General features: G+C 38.4%; 1 protein-coding gene across 2 annotated transcripts in view; it reads right to left on the bottom strand.

Moving 5' to 3' along the window:
• CERS5 (ceramide synthase 5) overlaps nucleotides 1-15,807 on the bottom strand; it is a 52,998-nt gene that overhangs the window by 16,540 nt on the left and 20,651 nt on the right. For both annotated transcript variants that reach the window (XM_063428595.1, XM_063428600.1), the window contains exons 3-6: nucleotides 15,473-15,603; nucleotides 10,603-10,660; nucleotides 8,164-8,214; nucleotides 5,610-5,702 (exon numbers count right to left, since the gene is read on the bottom strand). In XM_063428595.1, the coding sequence (XP_063284665.1) occupies nucleotides 5,610-5,702; nucleotides 8,164-8,214; nucleotides 10,603-10,660; nucleotides 15,473-15,603 (333 nt within the window). The remainder of the gene's footprint in view (nucleotides 1-5,609; nucleotides 5,703-8,163; nucleotides 8,215-10,602; nucleotides 10,661-15,472; nucleotides 15,604-15,807) is intronic.

Below are 15,807 nucleotides of genomic sequence, written 5' to 3' on the forward strand. Positions count from 1 at the left end.
ACCTGTCACTATTTCTATACTCCTTTAGCAAAGCATGATATGCACTTGCTAAATGAGCAATTACAGCAAATACAATACCTGTATTGTGGTTACTGTGGTGGGTAACAGGTGAATGGTTTGTAAGAGACATATTATAACAATTTATTTTATGAAGTGCCAACAAATTCCACAGCACTGTAGAATAGACTAACAAGAAGTTGCAACAAGACAAGTTGGGAGTTCAGAAACAATAAGTGCTAAGAGCCCTGCTCAAACAAGCCTGCATTCTAAGTGGAGTGAGGTAAAATTACAGAACAGGTTAGAGTCGGATGTATTTCATGTAATGGAAAAGTAGGTTGCAAGAAGGGTTTACAAAGAAGGCTTCGTTTCTTTTTTAGAAGATGCAGTTGCAGTGTTGAAAGTGGTTTAGGTGTAGGGATAAAAAGCCAACAGTTAACCGATATGACTTCTTTAACCCCTTAAGGACACATGACGTGTGAGACACGTCATGATTCCCTTTTATTCCAGAAGTTTGGTCCTTAAGGGGTTAAGGGTGCGAGTCTGTGGAGCAAAGAAGGAAGCTTCAAACTAGGAACCGGGCACCCCTAGAGACATCTTAAAGGATAGATTCAGAGGTGTGCGTACCATCTGTAGATAGATTTGTTAAAAAAAAAAAAATTTGTAAAGGTTTTTTTTTTTTTTTTTAAGCTGGAGATCTACCCTTATAGCTCCTGTAGAAACAGATATTCCCACTGCCTTACTGGTTCCCAAACTGCACAAAGCCAGCTACAGACTCATCATCATACGGTCATCCTACAATATTTGTTAGAAGAGAATACTTACTGGAAGCAATTACTTAGGCACACAGCATATTGAGATAGCTGGTTGCCCATTAAGCTTTTATTCGTTTAAAAAAAAAAAAAAAAAAAAAGTGCATGAAATACAGTTGTGACATCTCTTTCTGGGACCTCTCAGTCAATTTACTGTCATATCAGTGTGCTTATAGAAGGCTTTTATTTTTTTACTTAAAAAAAAAAAAAACGATAAATGATAGTGTCTCACTGCCCTTATTATTAAACCCTACCTATAACTACACACTGAATTAGGATTAAAAACACATACGAACAGCGAAACAAACAAATCAGATCATGGACATTAACAACTTGAATTTGAAAAATGTATCTTAAAAGTTCCGTCCTCCATCTACTTGTCCCAAACAAAAACAGGCATTACTGGTTGGTGATTAATAGTGGTTGAAGCAGGTGATTTAAAAGGAAACAGCTCTGTTTCTAAACGGCAAGCTACTGTGAGAGCAGGTCCTTGTCACTTCAGAACACTATTAACCCAAATCTGTCAATAATTGCTTTGTACCATTTCACCGTGAATATGATGATGCCGTACAAGACAAAAAAGCAAGAGGTAATGAACGAAAAACGGGTTTTGTGATTGTAAACATGCATTGCACGCACTACCAGACAGCAGACATTGCTGTGAACAAATAACTGCACACACAATGCTGGTTATTAATTATTACTCCACCAAACACTGCCAGGTTAAAATACCTTCTTTACCCACATGAAAGCAGCTGTAGTGTTTTCTGAGTAAACACCTCGGAAATTTAAAGATATGCCACAGACAGGCAATTTTTTATGTCCTTTCTGCTTTTGCTTAACCACAGCGTTTCCGAGGATCAAGTTACATGTTACCGTGTAAGGTGGCTGTGCAGTGTAAGCAGCAGTGGAATAAGGAATTTCACAAGCTCAAAATATAGATGAAATCGTACACACATATGAGTATTGGGTTGGGGAACCATTCATTCTTTATAGGCTTGGCACATTGCTGATCTCCATTAACTGAGGTTAGAGGAATACTTGTTTATCACCCATGGTTTGGTGGTAGCCATCCGCTAAGCCTGGACTGGAAGGAGACAGAATCCTTTGTGTAAGAATGGGACAGCAAGTATGATCATGATGGATTAGTATAAATCCAAAGATACCCCAAAATATAAATGATAGTAGATTGGAGGATACCGCACTTACCAGGCTACCACGGTGCACCGGATCAGGGGCAGACGAGACTCCACATTGTATATGAAAAGTAACGCGACGGTCCAGGCACTCAAGTAAATAGCTTAGCAGCAGCTTTATTGGGGGCAAACACACAGCAACATTTAGACCCAACCGGGTCTTTGTCAAGCTTGAAACATTGCTGTGTGTTTGCCCCAATAAAGCTGCTGCTCTGCCATCTACTTGAGTGCTTGGACTATCATTTTACATCAAAATATAAACACATACTCCATGAAACCCCAGCAGAGAGGTGGTGTCGTTCAAACAACACCACAGGAGATCCAATGGCGCAACAAACTAATGCTCCATTATCAAATGACACAGCTTTACGTTATGCAACCAAGCATATATTCTGCACACTAAGAATTGTGGTAAACAATGAATGCCATTTGAAGGTAGGGTGTAACATGCACACCTTCTATTTCCAAACCAGTGCATGAAGACATTTTACAGGATTAAAACTAAGCAAATATATCCTATAATCTGTACACTGTCACATCAAAATTACCAGCAAGTGTTATTCACACAATGTGTATGTAAATAACAGATTCACTTTAATAAAAAACTCTCTTGTATGAAATCTATGTACAAAGCAAAGAGCAGCCACAGGTTACACCTATTAAAATATCATTATTGTGAAAATGCTCTCAGGCAGCTGGGGAAATCCCATTTCAATTTGCACATCCATTAGACATCTATGAAGTGGCATTAACAGAAAAATGGCTTGGCTTTCAGTTACTGAAAAACATCAATGTGGAATCTCAGATATCCAACAGCAAGTCGTCCACTTAAAAACAACTTTACATTAACCACCAGACCATAAACAAGACTACATGGTGCATTAACAGCAAACTCTTGAGCAAGGCTCTCGTCACCTTTTCTTTTTTCCATCTGACAACCTTTTTTTGACCTACACAGGAACTCAAAGAAGGACATTTAGAAATGGAAACTCCTTTACCAGTACAAAATATTAATTTGTTATATCATGTTCCTGCTGGATAACCTTTGGCACTTATGGAATATTACCCTCAATACCAAGCTATCCATTTGTCTCGGGATCATAATAAATTTAGTTCACAGCAGTAGTGACAATGCTTAAATATCTAATCTAAAAAAAAATACCATATTCCATCACAAATGTAGTGCTTAATGGCTGCACGTGAAGTATCTGCATTAACCTCGAGCTTTGCAGCATTTGCTGGGAGCTCAACACAGACCAGGAAGTGGTTCATCCAATCAAGATGCACCAAGTACTTCCCATTGAGCTGAGCACATCCCTTAGGCGACAATAGTGTCCCATTAAAAAGGCAATTAAATGTGATAAAGGGACTGTGGTGTGAGCTGGATTAAAATCCTGGTTGTGTTAGATTAAGGGGTAAGAGTAGGGTAGGGTTAGGGAAGAGTTATGGGAAGAGTTATGGGTAGCTGTAGGGTAAGTGTAAAGTAAGTGTTAATGCTGGGTTTGGATTAATACAGTTTTAGGGATAATGTCGAGTCTAGGGTAAGATTAGGGTAGATATACAGTTGAAGTTTATGTAAGCATTGGGTAAGGATTATGGTGGATATAGCATTAGTGTGTGGGTTTGTATATGGTCAGCATTAACTACTAAAAGTTAACTTCAATCCTAGGCATTTAACAATCAGAAATGATATATGTCTATTTTGAGTTCTTTTTATTTAGGTGCACTGGATGTGTAAAAATTATAATAAAAATGTGAAGAAAAATAAATAAATCTATTTTCCCATTTTATTCACAGGTGATGTGTTAGGTATACATATTGAATAATAAATGAAAGCCCTTTCTGCCCTTAAAAAAAAATTAGTGTGTGTGTGTGTGTGTATGTGTGTATGTGTGTATGTGTGTATGTATGTATGTATGTATGTATGTATGTATGTATGTATGTATGTATGTATGTATGTATGTATGTATGTATGTATGTATGTATGTATGGGGGCACTTGAAGAGAAACACCTGTAGCTCAAATTCAAGATTTTGTTTTTGGTTCAGAAGTTGGATAAATGCCTCCGTCAAGGGTTAAAGCAAATTTAGAAAACACGTTCGCCATGAAAATCAAAGAAAAAATACGCTATTCGCAGGATTGTTATAAAAAAAATAATTTTTTTTTTTTTTTTAAATGACCTAATTGTGTTAAAAGCAGTGTAGGGAAGAGCTAAAGCTAATAACTCAGAAACAGGATTCTATGAAATGAATTACTTGATGCAGTAGAATATGTGGGTTTTGAAAGAAGGAATTGTGCTATTCGATGAACATCAGCATAAAGAGCATCATTTTACCACAAAGATTTAGCAAATTATATGAACAGCTTTGGTTGCTGTACTCAACGAGTTAAAAAAAACACTATTTTTTTTTATTCAGCAAGAAAGGACTGCATTGTCCCACTCAAATACTATATAAATATTATTTAGATATTATTTGCTTTCCATAAAATGTACACATTTATTCAGTGGAAAGAGCTTGACTTGCTTATCACGAGCAGATATATTTCTAAATTACCTACCAAAGTATATATGAAATAGGAGCCAAATATATTTTTTTCCCCCACACCAAAAACAATCTCACTGTAAATTTGATTTATATTTGTATTACATTTGTTGTGATTGCTTTTTATAAAGCAAGACTGTTAAAGTTAATAATAGAACTCTCTGCATAGTGGCAGTGGTAACAAATAGGACACTGGATCTGTTCATAATTAAAATAATTCATACATTTTCAGAGTTTTAAAACCGCCAACAAAGATGTGCACTGTCTGTACTCTATAGGATCACATTCAAATGTTAACCCAGAAAGCAATTTGCTTTCCAAAGACAACTGTCTAGCAATTAAAGAGCTATTTCATTTTGGCAGTGCACGCCCACAGCTCCCTAGACTACAACACTCAACGTAAAAATCTACACTCTATTACAAAATGCCTGGAATGCTTTTCCAAAGGAAATGGCACTAAGTATTTATAATGTATGTTCCTAATTCACAAGGAGGAAGAAAAAATAAAAAATAAATTTGAAAACCAAATGACAAATTCAAAGTTGGAAACAGCGTATTGCAATGGTTACATTTGTCAACATGTAATAGTACTGATTACTACGGATTTCTTAACCTACAGGAAAGAAAATGCTAATGCAAAGCAATAGCTGCTATGCAGATTTGTAAATAAGGAAATATCTAAATACATGCTCAAGGTACCCCTGTACCTTTTATGAATTAAAACAGGCCTGTCATTTCTCCACATTCTCTGATGCAAGAGATAATTCCTAGTGTTGCCCAATGCACGAGTCACAGCAATTTCACAATGAAAGTGGTTTCTGCTGCTAAATCATGGAGAATGCATACGCATTTTCACCCTTGAACAGAGCCTGGTCAGGATTTTTTTTTTATCCATCAAAACATCCCAAAACACATCAGAGTAACCTCTAACAGGTCAAGGTGCCCTGTGTACCACTTCTTAATATCACAATTGGTTAACTCCATTGTATTAGACATTCAGAGCCTAAACAATGTACTACACAATTATTCATAAAAAAAAAAGACCCTGATTTCATCCTTACCTTGCGTTTGATATCTGTAAACTGCGAGAACATCAGGGACCAATAAAAGGCCAGTTCTGTAATATAATAGTAGTATACCCCCGAAGTGAGCGGCTGAAAATAAAATAAAATGCACTTGAGATAGTTCTCCACAATTCTTTCTTCCGGAAGCAATACGTGATTTATCAAGGAAGCACTGGGCAGGTACAATAAGAAACCAATGTTCCAAAACAGAACCACTGGAGGCTTACATACTAAATAGTGAATTGTGAAGAAACAATATGGGTCACAATAATTGTGAAAGCAGGAGAGGGTTTCCAATTAAAGGGACACTATAGTCACCTGAACAACTTTAGCTTTATGAAGCAGTTTTGGTGTATAGAACATGCCCCTGCAGGCAGCCTCACTGCTCAATCCTCTGCCATTTAGGAACCCTAGTCACACCTCCCTGCATGTGACTTGCACAGCCTTCCATAAACACTTCCTGTAAAGAGAGTCCTATTTAGGCTTTCTTTAGTGCAAGTTCTGTTTAATTAAGATTTTCTTATCCCCTGCTATGTTAATAGCTTGCTAGACCCTGCAAGAGCCTCCTGTATGTGATTAAAGTTCAATTTAGAGATTGAGATACAATTATTTAAGGTAAATTACATCTGTTTGAAAGTGAAACCAGTTTTTTTTTCATGCAGGCTCTGTCAATCATAGCCAGGGGAGGTGTGGCTATTGCTGCATAAACAGAAACAAAGTGATTTAACTCCTAAATGACAGTGAATTGAGCAGTGAAATTGCAGGGGAATAATCTATACACTAAAACTGCTTTATTTAGCTAAAGTCATTTAGGTGACTATAGTTTTCCTTTAAGATATTTTGGCTTGACAATTAACCAATTAATGGACTAACAAGTTAGAAATTAGAAAAAGAATGAACTATGCTACTGAATAATTGGAAATGTCATTTCTAGCAATCATTACACCATAGAGGCTTTGTCTTGAGTAACAAGCTTCTTTTAAGTAGGAAATTCACACTGCTACTTTAAAGGGGGAAAGTCATAAATAACCATTAAATAACTCAAAAAGATTCACGGAGCAAAACGGCAATGATAACGCTTTATCACGCTGTATCCCTACATCTGTAATTGAAACTCTGGCAGTTTAACAGCAGCTAAAAGGCTGCTCAAATTCAGTTTATTTATGCTGACTAACAATGACAATTAACAAATGTACAGCACTTTGCAAATCAATACACTCAAATATTACCCCATCTTCACTGTCAAAACACAACAGCTCTCTCTGGAGCGGTAAATATTTAACCACATTGTAGCACTTGGCAACAGTGCTTTTAAACGTTTTTTTTGTTTGTTTGTTTTTTATCTAGTAGAAACATAGTATGGCAGGCACAGCACTTGCTTAATTTGGGACCTCTCGTTAACGATTAGTAATTTTGTGTTTTTTAAAATTATACATGTGTCTTCCAAAACTATGTGCAGTTTGAAAAGGGGAAAAGAGCTCAGAGAACTTGTCTATGACATCAGGATTTGCTAATACACAGTAGTTGTCATTTTATCTGCAGCATGTTATCTAAAGCACTTTAGCGTGCTGAAAAGTTTAATGTGTGAAGAGTGTGTCCTCTTTTTTTATTTCGGCAAAAGTGCAGATTTCAAGTTTTTCAAGCAGATGACAGGCCCTGTTACTTCCTGGTTTGGTTAGTTTAGTTGCATTGAACTCAAGAGGCAGCGATTGCCCAGAGCACCCGCCTTCAAAGACATCTCATTGAGCTGCATTGGGAAGCCTGTGATTGGACAGCCACAACAAGTCTTAGTAGTGTTAGAAGGAGAGGGCTTGCAAAGGCAGCCGGGAAAAAAAGCTGCAGTTTTGCAAGCTGTTTTAGATAGAAATGCAATAAAAAAAACTGCATCATTCAATGCATGCACGTTTTAATTTGGGGTATATCTGCTAAACAACGATTTGTATTTACTTTTTATTTGGGCAGTGGAGTGTCCCTTAAATTAGTGCTCTTGACCCAAGAAGATGTAAAGATGGCTGCGCCTAAGAACCAAGGATAAGCCAGGAGATGCTCTGAAATATGTATTAACTTACTGTTTGTATGCATTACAGAACACACACACACAGGCTAAAACACATGCAAGCTTTTATTTTAAATAAAAAAGGAACAATTTCATCCACCGAGCTCCTTACCACACTAATGCTTGTGTGTGAAAAAGAGTAAAAAACAAAAAAAATTCTCTACTCAATACCTACAGTTACAGAAGGAAGCGGGGAACTGCCCGGCCATACCCACCTTATACAAAAGCCAGAGTTTTGGCAGAATGTTCAACAACAAGAAATATACTTTGCAATATAGTAATTTTTTCTATAATACATCTATGTAGGTAACCAAATAAGTATAAAGATAGCAAATTGATAGAAAAGGAATGCAATGCAGCAGTTTACATCTGTGAGGGAAGAGATTATTTTAACTATACATTTGGAGCATATACACCCAATAATTGCCGAACTATGCAATGTGACCGATAGGCCGGCAGTGGTTTCTGGATAACAGATAACTTAAAATACACTACCTGATAAGGATAGTTGTACCAACACTGTCGTGTATCCCAAAACCAGGGAGTCTGCAAAGAAAAATACATTAACAACAACAACAAAAATTATGAATAAATAACTAAATAAAAAGTGTTTGTGAAACACTGGGCTTTATATAATGTATTTCTAAAATCATCTGATCTACCCTGCAGTAATGCAATTCTATAAAACAGATGTCCCAAATGACCTTGCATTCATAACAAAGAAAAAAAAAAAAAGAAAAAAAGAAATGCAAACCATTAGATGACGATGTACATTTTCAACTTTTCAAAAACATTAAAATATTTTCTTCAAACCATTGGAGATTGTAAAAGAATGAACACTGAACAGGTAGACTGTGCATATACAGAGTGTTGTTATGGGTTATCTGTGCGACTGGCCTGCCAACAGCAATATGAATTTGAATACTCCGTACTAAACAGGTCCCCTGCTGATATTGGTTGCGAGAAGGGGAATTCATACAGCACTCCCTAAAATGTTTGTAAGGGAGAACTAGTACTTGCTGAGGAACTAAAGCACTTCCCTTGTACACTGGATTCTGCGTCAGAGTCCACTTTCTTTTATTTAATTTTATTTATTATTGCCATTTATATAGCGCCAACAGATTCCGTAGCGCTTTACAATATTATGAGAGGGGGATTTAACTATAAATAGGACAATTACAAATAAACTTACAGGAACGATAGGTTGAAGAGGACCCTGCTCAAACGAGCTTACATTCTTTTAAATGCATTATCCCTTTAAATGTTCCAGGAAATAACAGTTAAAAAATAAAACCATTCTATATGCTCAAATACAGGTTTTCAGAATTCATCTGGATGGCATTGAGAGAGAAAGATATAGCTGAGCTTAAATCGATAGCCTTAACGAATTAGGACTGTTGCCATGTCAACGGTTTGTCATCTCACGGTCCTTTTTTACAGCAACTTCGATACGTGGGCTCAGGTTTCAGCCGTTATATTAAGTTACTGTTGCCTAAGGGTCCAAGGAGGGCATGTTTGTCTCAACATGTCTGAACTATAGGCATGCCCTTTAAATAGAGCCGTTTTCTACTTTAAAAAAAAAAAAAAAGACTCCAGCTACTATGGCAGTTTACACTATGCGTATATTACATAAATTCCATTCTAGTACTCTAACGGGTCACATGCACAACTTGGGGCCTTATCTGAGAGAGTGTCTTGACTTTAATCTGATGGGTTACCATGCTCTTCGACCACGAACGTCAGCTTAGATTTCAAAGACTAGATATCTACTCTACGATCCCAGGACTACTCACATGCTCCTTCCTGTATATGAAATGATCTCCCCCTAGAGATCTGGACCTCCACAAGTGTGGATGAAATGTACAACACATATTTTCTCTAGGGTTTCTCTATGTTTTGCTTTCTACTAATTGTAATATAATATTTAAACAGCTTTGCAGAGTATAATTTGTATAATGTTCTGCTGTCTCCTTTTATCAAGAGGGCCAAATTATACTTTATACAAATCCATTTTCCCGTTACTTTCAAACATTCCCCCCTTCTCCCCCTCCTAATATAATTGCACTTAAATTTATATGTGCAAGGTAGGAGGAATGCAGCCATGAGTAAGACATTTTTAGCGTTGTGCATGGCCAAAGGCAGAACTTCCTTATCTTAACAATTAACGAGTTTCTGTGAATTAACAAACATGGCTTCTCAGGAAAGTATAACCAAAACACTGCCCTTCAGTTGCACAACTACATTTTATAGCTGTGAAGAAAGGTGCTTTATATATTTATTTATATATCGCAAACCTATTCCGCAGCGCTTTACAATTATAGAAAGGAAATATTTGAGAGGAAAAGGCGGCTCTGCTCAAACAAGCTGACACACTGAGGATATAAAGTAGGAAGATGTACGTTATTAGAGGTTTTGCCCACTGACACGTATTCTAAAGGTGATTTGACCAGGATTCGAACCAGAGTTTCCGAGTTCAAAAATAGTGATGGTATTACTGCTCTAACTGGTCATACAAGGGATGACAATATGTCTGAGGCTCAAATGATACGCTTAAAATACAGTATCTAGTGATGCATAAAGACAATTATTTCAAACTGTGCCTGCACCAGAAGAATACAGGTGACCCTGGCTATTCAGGTCTGCAGCCTGGTCAAAATGTATACAAACACAACCTATACAAATCCTGGTCATCATCACTGTCACTGATACATGATAAAGTACAAAAGGCAGCTATTCAAAATGGCCAACGATGATGCAGCTCTTAAAATTAGGAAAGGAAGTTGCGTAACCTGCCATTTGGCATTCGTTTTGCAAAACGAACCATCACAGACCCTATGAAAACACATTAACAGGCTAATGCATGCTTCTTTCATCTAAGCTTAACGTGGAGTGCTAGAACAATACGCATCTGCTAGGAGACTCGTTCCAACTTACCGACCAAAGAAACCGTACTCCATAGGAAAAGATATACAGGTAAAAAGTAAACCTCCACCTAGAGATAGGAAAAGAGAAAGAAGTTAGCAATGCAATGCGAGAAATATAAGAAGTCTAGCATCATAGGGCAAGAAAGAGAGGAGCCGTTTCAGGGTAATGATGCAGATGTTATTTAGGCTTGAATTGGGTTAAAAAGGAAATTCCATAATGTAAGGATTTATATATATATTCTTACTTAAAATAAGTTTACCTAAAGAAATACGGTAGTGATAAATGCCGCCACGTTGTGTGGATTTCCACATATAGAAGGTTTTGAAAGTCTTCAAAATAGGGCCCTGTCAGAGGTTTAGGGATTAGGGTGGGAAAGGCATTTTTAATAAAACCATAAATCTTAAAATCATCCTTTAATCCCAAAATGAATCAATCCTTTTCCCAACATGATTCTGTAAACTAAAGCTTTAACGCGCATGCCAAAAAAGTACACTATGATGCCGCATTTAAATGGCGTGGATACTTTCCGTTAACTGCATTTAAAGTAAAATGGTTTATGTTAATTAAAAAGATCACACATTATATAACCGCTTTTCTACGCATCTCCTGGCCAGATCTATGGGAACAGCTATCTATAGCCCTATTGTGCAAGTGGTGCTAATGAGGGCTAAAGAGGTCTGTCATCAAAGAGCAAGGGTAAGCCAGGAGATGCAATATAAAGAGGTATTAACTTATTTATATTCACTACAAAATAATGCAGAGCAATGCTTTTTCATACTTTCTATTGATTTCTTGGTTTCATTTCTCAGAAAAATTACTGTCAAGTGGGGTCTGGAGTGGCGGGAAGTCACATATTGACAAAAAGTTTTGTGGATTACAAATGTAAAAGGGAAATGAGATTTAAAGGGAAACGCCAGTGCCAGGAAAACGATCCGTTTTCCTGGCACTGGAGGGTCCCTCTCCCTCCCACCCCCCAATCCCCGGTTACTGAAGGGGTGAAAACCCCTTCAGTGACTTACCTGAAGGAGTGGCGATGTCCCTCGTCGCTGTCTCCACGACGCTCCTCCAGTTCATTGCATCGGCCGGTGGGCGAGACTGATCTCGCCCACCGGCTGAGGGGACCTAATGTGCATGCGCGGCAATGCCGCACATGCGCATTACGTCTCCCCATAGGAAAGCATTGAAAAATCATTTCAATGCTTTCCTATGGGGTTTTGAGCGACGCTGGAGGTCCTCACACAGCGTGAGGACGTCCAGCGACGCTCTAGCACAGGTTTCCTGTGCTAGAACCCAGGAAGTGACCTCTAGTGGCTGTCTAATAGACAGCCACTAGAGGTGGAGTTAACCCTGCAAGGTAATTATTGCAGTTTATAAAAAAAACTGCAATAATTACACTTGCAGGGTTAAGAGTAGTGGGAGTTGGCACCCAGACCACTCCAATGAGCATAAGTGGTCTAGGTGCCTAGAGTGTCCCCCTTTAACAGCCCTTTAACATTTAATATTGTAAAGCGCTACGGAATATGTTGGCGCTATATAAATGGCAATAATAATAATAATAATAATAATAATAATAATAATCTTCAAAGCTACTGCTAAGGCAGGACAGTTTTTATCATGACACTGCTGATACCAAAAAAAGAAAAAAAGGTGTTGCATGATTGAACATTACAAAATACTGGCATTTTTCCTGAAATGTTAGGGTTTTGCCATTTTATTTTTTTAAACACGTTCTCAGACTGTTAAAGGGGAAGTCTCATTGCGCTCTAGAGAAATATGTGTAGAGTTTTCATTGCTACATTAAAGCTTACAATGGCTCTAGCAAACATTTTGTCTGCACTAGAACATACTTTTGTAACTACCAACAGCATGGGTACATATATAAATGCAAAATTAGCAGCTAAGCTGGACTTCCTAACCCTCTCCTAAGTGCAGATTAAAGGGATACTAAAGCCTTAGGAATAATTATCTATTTTCCTAACACTACATTCTTAACCCCTTAAGGACACATGACATGTGTGACATGTCATGATTCCCTTTTATTCCAGAAGTTTGGTCCTTAAGAGGTTAATGTTCTTAAGTCTGTTTTAGGGCCTGCCTGTCTGCACCTATAAGAGAACTAAAAACATTAAAAAAAAAGCAAAAACATACATTCTCTTCAGCACTTCTTGATGACAAACCTCAGATAGACTCTTCCGAGGAACAAGGGTGGCAGAGGCTGCAGTTCATAAGAAATGCAGATTTTGCAAGCTCCTCTTAAATATACCTCCAAGGAGTGCATGTATTCAACAGGGGTATATCAACTAAACAATGAATTACATTTTTTTCAAGAATATAAGTGCGGAGTGGTCCTTTAAGCACCTCATTTCTGTTTAGTAGAATGCTGGAAACTTAGGAGAGAATGTAGATAAACAAGCAGTTCTGATTGACTGCTTCCAAATCCATAAAAAAAAAAAAAAAAAAATACTTCTCTGCAAGTTGCTCAGAGGGTTTGAAAATGGTAATATAGTGTGCATCAGGTGGAATTTGCTAACCTGAAGCTGCTACTGGCAATCATGTGATATCTTGGCTCCAACATGGCTAATCCATCACTAGTCAAGTAGCTATGAATACCCATTATTGATATACTTCCATGCACAGTAGGTTCTCTGTTGCCTCTCTTAGGAGAAACACTGGATTGCCTGAGATAAGTAATGAGGATCTCAACCAGAGACAGAGAGTTGGCCACGGTGAGATTGTGGCAGAGAGGGATGAAAGGTAAGTAAATACTTAACTACTAAAAGCCACTGAAAAATAAAGCGAATGTCTCGCAACCAAATCAAGTTCAAAGAAAAATAATATTTGTCATAACATTTTCACCCTAATGTTTCATAAAAATACTTTTTTTTTTCTTTTAGCTAAAAGCGGTAAGGTGAACTGTATACACAGAATTCACCTAAGAGGGTTGTGTGGCGAAAGTAACCTCGCCACTGGTTTTTGGAGGGGCCGGTTTGCCAGCCTCCTGCCCTGTGACTATGGACCCAGTGTTAAACCCTGGTTGAAAATATGTTTTGTGTCCTTTTGGACTTATACCAGGAGCACTTAGAACTCCCGAACGGTCAAAGTGGTTCGAAGCGGCATTCGAACTTGTGACGGCGGCCATCTTGAGCCGCAAGTACAATGAGCGGTGTTTGGTCGTCGAGTTCTTGGAACTCAAATCGGACACTCAACGGCACGAACACTGCTAACCATTTACCTTCCATGGATGTTCGGCTATTCGAACGGCGTTCGGTAAGAATAAATTCCCGAAGGAAAGACAGACTAAGTGCCATACGAACTCTCTACGTTCTGTATTTTTATTACACTTCGAATGCCCGGAGTAGACAGACCGCACAGCCCAATTCTCTGGAACTGTTTTGGGCATGGGACCATGCATGCGGTCAGTCAAATGCGAAACAGGCTGCTCTTACAAGAGGAATCTTTGTGATCCAAGGGAGTATAGTGATTATAGCAATCCTCAGAGTGAATATAGCTCTCCAACCCCGCAAACATGAGCCTAGACTTTATGAAGGGTAAAATTAATCTGTTTAATGGCAGCCCCAACTGGCCTTATATGCAAGTCCCCATGCAAGGGGCACTCCCCTTTGGACCAGAGAGTAGACTACAGTAAAAACACATACACAATTATATTGGCTCTCAGGTCCAGGACACTCCCATACAAAATAGGTCAATCCCTCCCACGTGATTGGGAAATAATTGAGTCAAGCACTGTATTAAACGCAATTATCTCCAGGCACAGAAAACACATTTTTATAACACCCCAAAAATACCTTAACCCCTTAAGGACACATGACATGTCTGACACGTCATGATTCCCTTTTATTCCAGAAGTTTGGTCCTTAAGGGGTTAAACACACACAAATGATCTGGGTGACCAACATATCCAAAAATCCCCCAGATCATTTCAGGAATTCAGGAATTTCCTGGAAGTCATAATTTGACCGACGGCACGCATAGTCCCATGCCCAAAACAGTTCCAGAGAAGCAGGGCTACCTAACAGAGTCAATGTTCTTACCCTGGAGCTTGTTCCCCTTGTTCGTGGGAACGTTTCCACCACACAGCGCCTTTCTAAGTGTTGTAGAACGGAACGCAAGCAATGCTGGAAGTTCAGCGGTGTTTCGGGAGTTTCTGTGTCCATTTTCAGTTCCATGAGATTCATGCCCAAACACCGCTGCCTGCTTTCATGCGAACAAGATGGCCGCCACCTCGTGGTCGTCCATAGGAATTGCGGCCGCCCAGAGGAACACTTGCAACACTGCTGTGAAAATTGCTGCAAAGTTGCAATTAAGCCTAACAAGCTCCAGGGTGGCTCCGGTTCGTGCGGCTGTTTGGTTCCCGAACCAAGTCTGTTCACATAGTTTTGTTTTTTTAGAGGGCCCATAGTCTTTTGGCAAGAGGTAGGCCAGCAGGCCCCTCCAAGCACCGTGACGAGGTTCAGTTCGTCACATACTTTAAAGAAACACTCCAAGCCCTTAAAGCACTTAGTCTTATTTCATAAAAGTGGTGAATTCTAAGTTGCAATCAGGCAAGATGGTGCTCTGCCTCACTTTGAACAGGACTCACAGTAGAAGTTTAATAGCTCTAGACAAAATACAACTCCAGAGGGTGCTGATTCTATGAGAATGATTAGATTGCCCTGGGAGAACCTCACTAATAATGATCTCCTATGGGCAGAATGGGGCAAAGAGACCACCTCACCTTTAGATTCAAGATAAAATGTGTTGTTTTAAGCCATTTCTAAGACAACAAGCTCAGTTTAATTGTAAATATGCAGCAATTCTCATTCCATATCAGGATTATAATGCAGCTTAATAAATTAAAAAATGTATCTATTATACTTACATGCTCTCACAAAACTTTGTTAGTGTACTTGGTTTATCCTGATTCCGCCTGTGCCTGAACCATCTCTGTATTTTGCGAGCATCCCAGTCTAACTGTTTGGACAATCCTTCCAGCCGTTTCCCATCGGGACACTAAAGAACACAAAATTTTGATGAAGGAAGAGGGAAAAAGTAAAAAAAGAATTACTCTCAGTACTAATGATATGCCATGATATATACCTTAACACATGCAGGCTGAGATCAGACAAACTAGTCTCAGTGAAATATAAATACGGTGTATCTACACAGTCAGAATCCCAGGACAATATTTCAAAATATATGTTTAACGCCAAACAC

The sequence above is a fragment of the Pelobates fuscus genome, chromosome 1 (assembly GCF_036172605.1).
Source record: "Pelobates fuscus isolate aPelFus1 chromosome 1, aPelFus1.pri, whole genome shotgun sequence".
Classification (NCBI taxonomy): domain Eukaryota; kingdom Metazoa; phylum Chordata; class Amphibia; order Anura; family Pelobatidae; genus Pelobates; species Pelobates fuscus.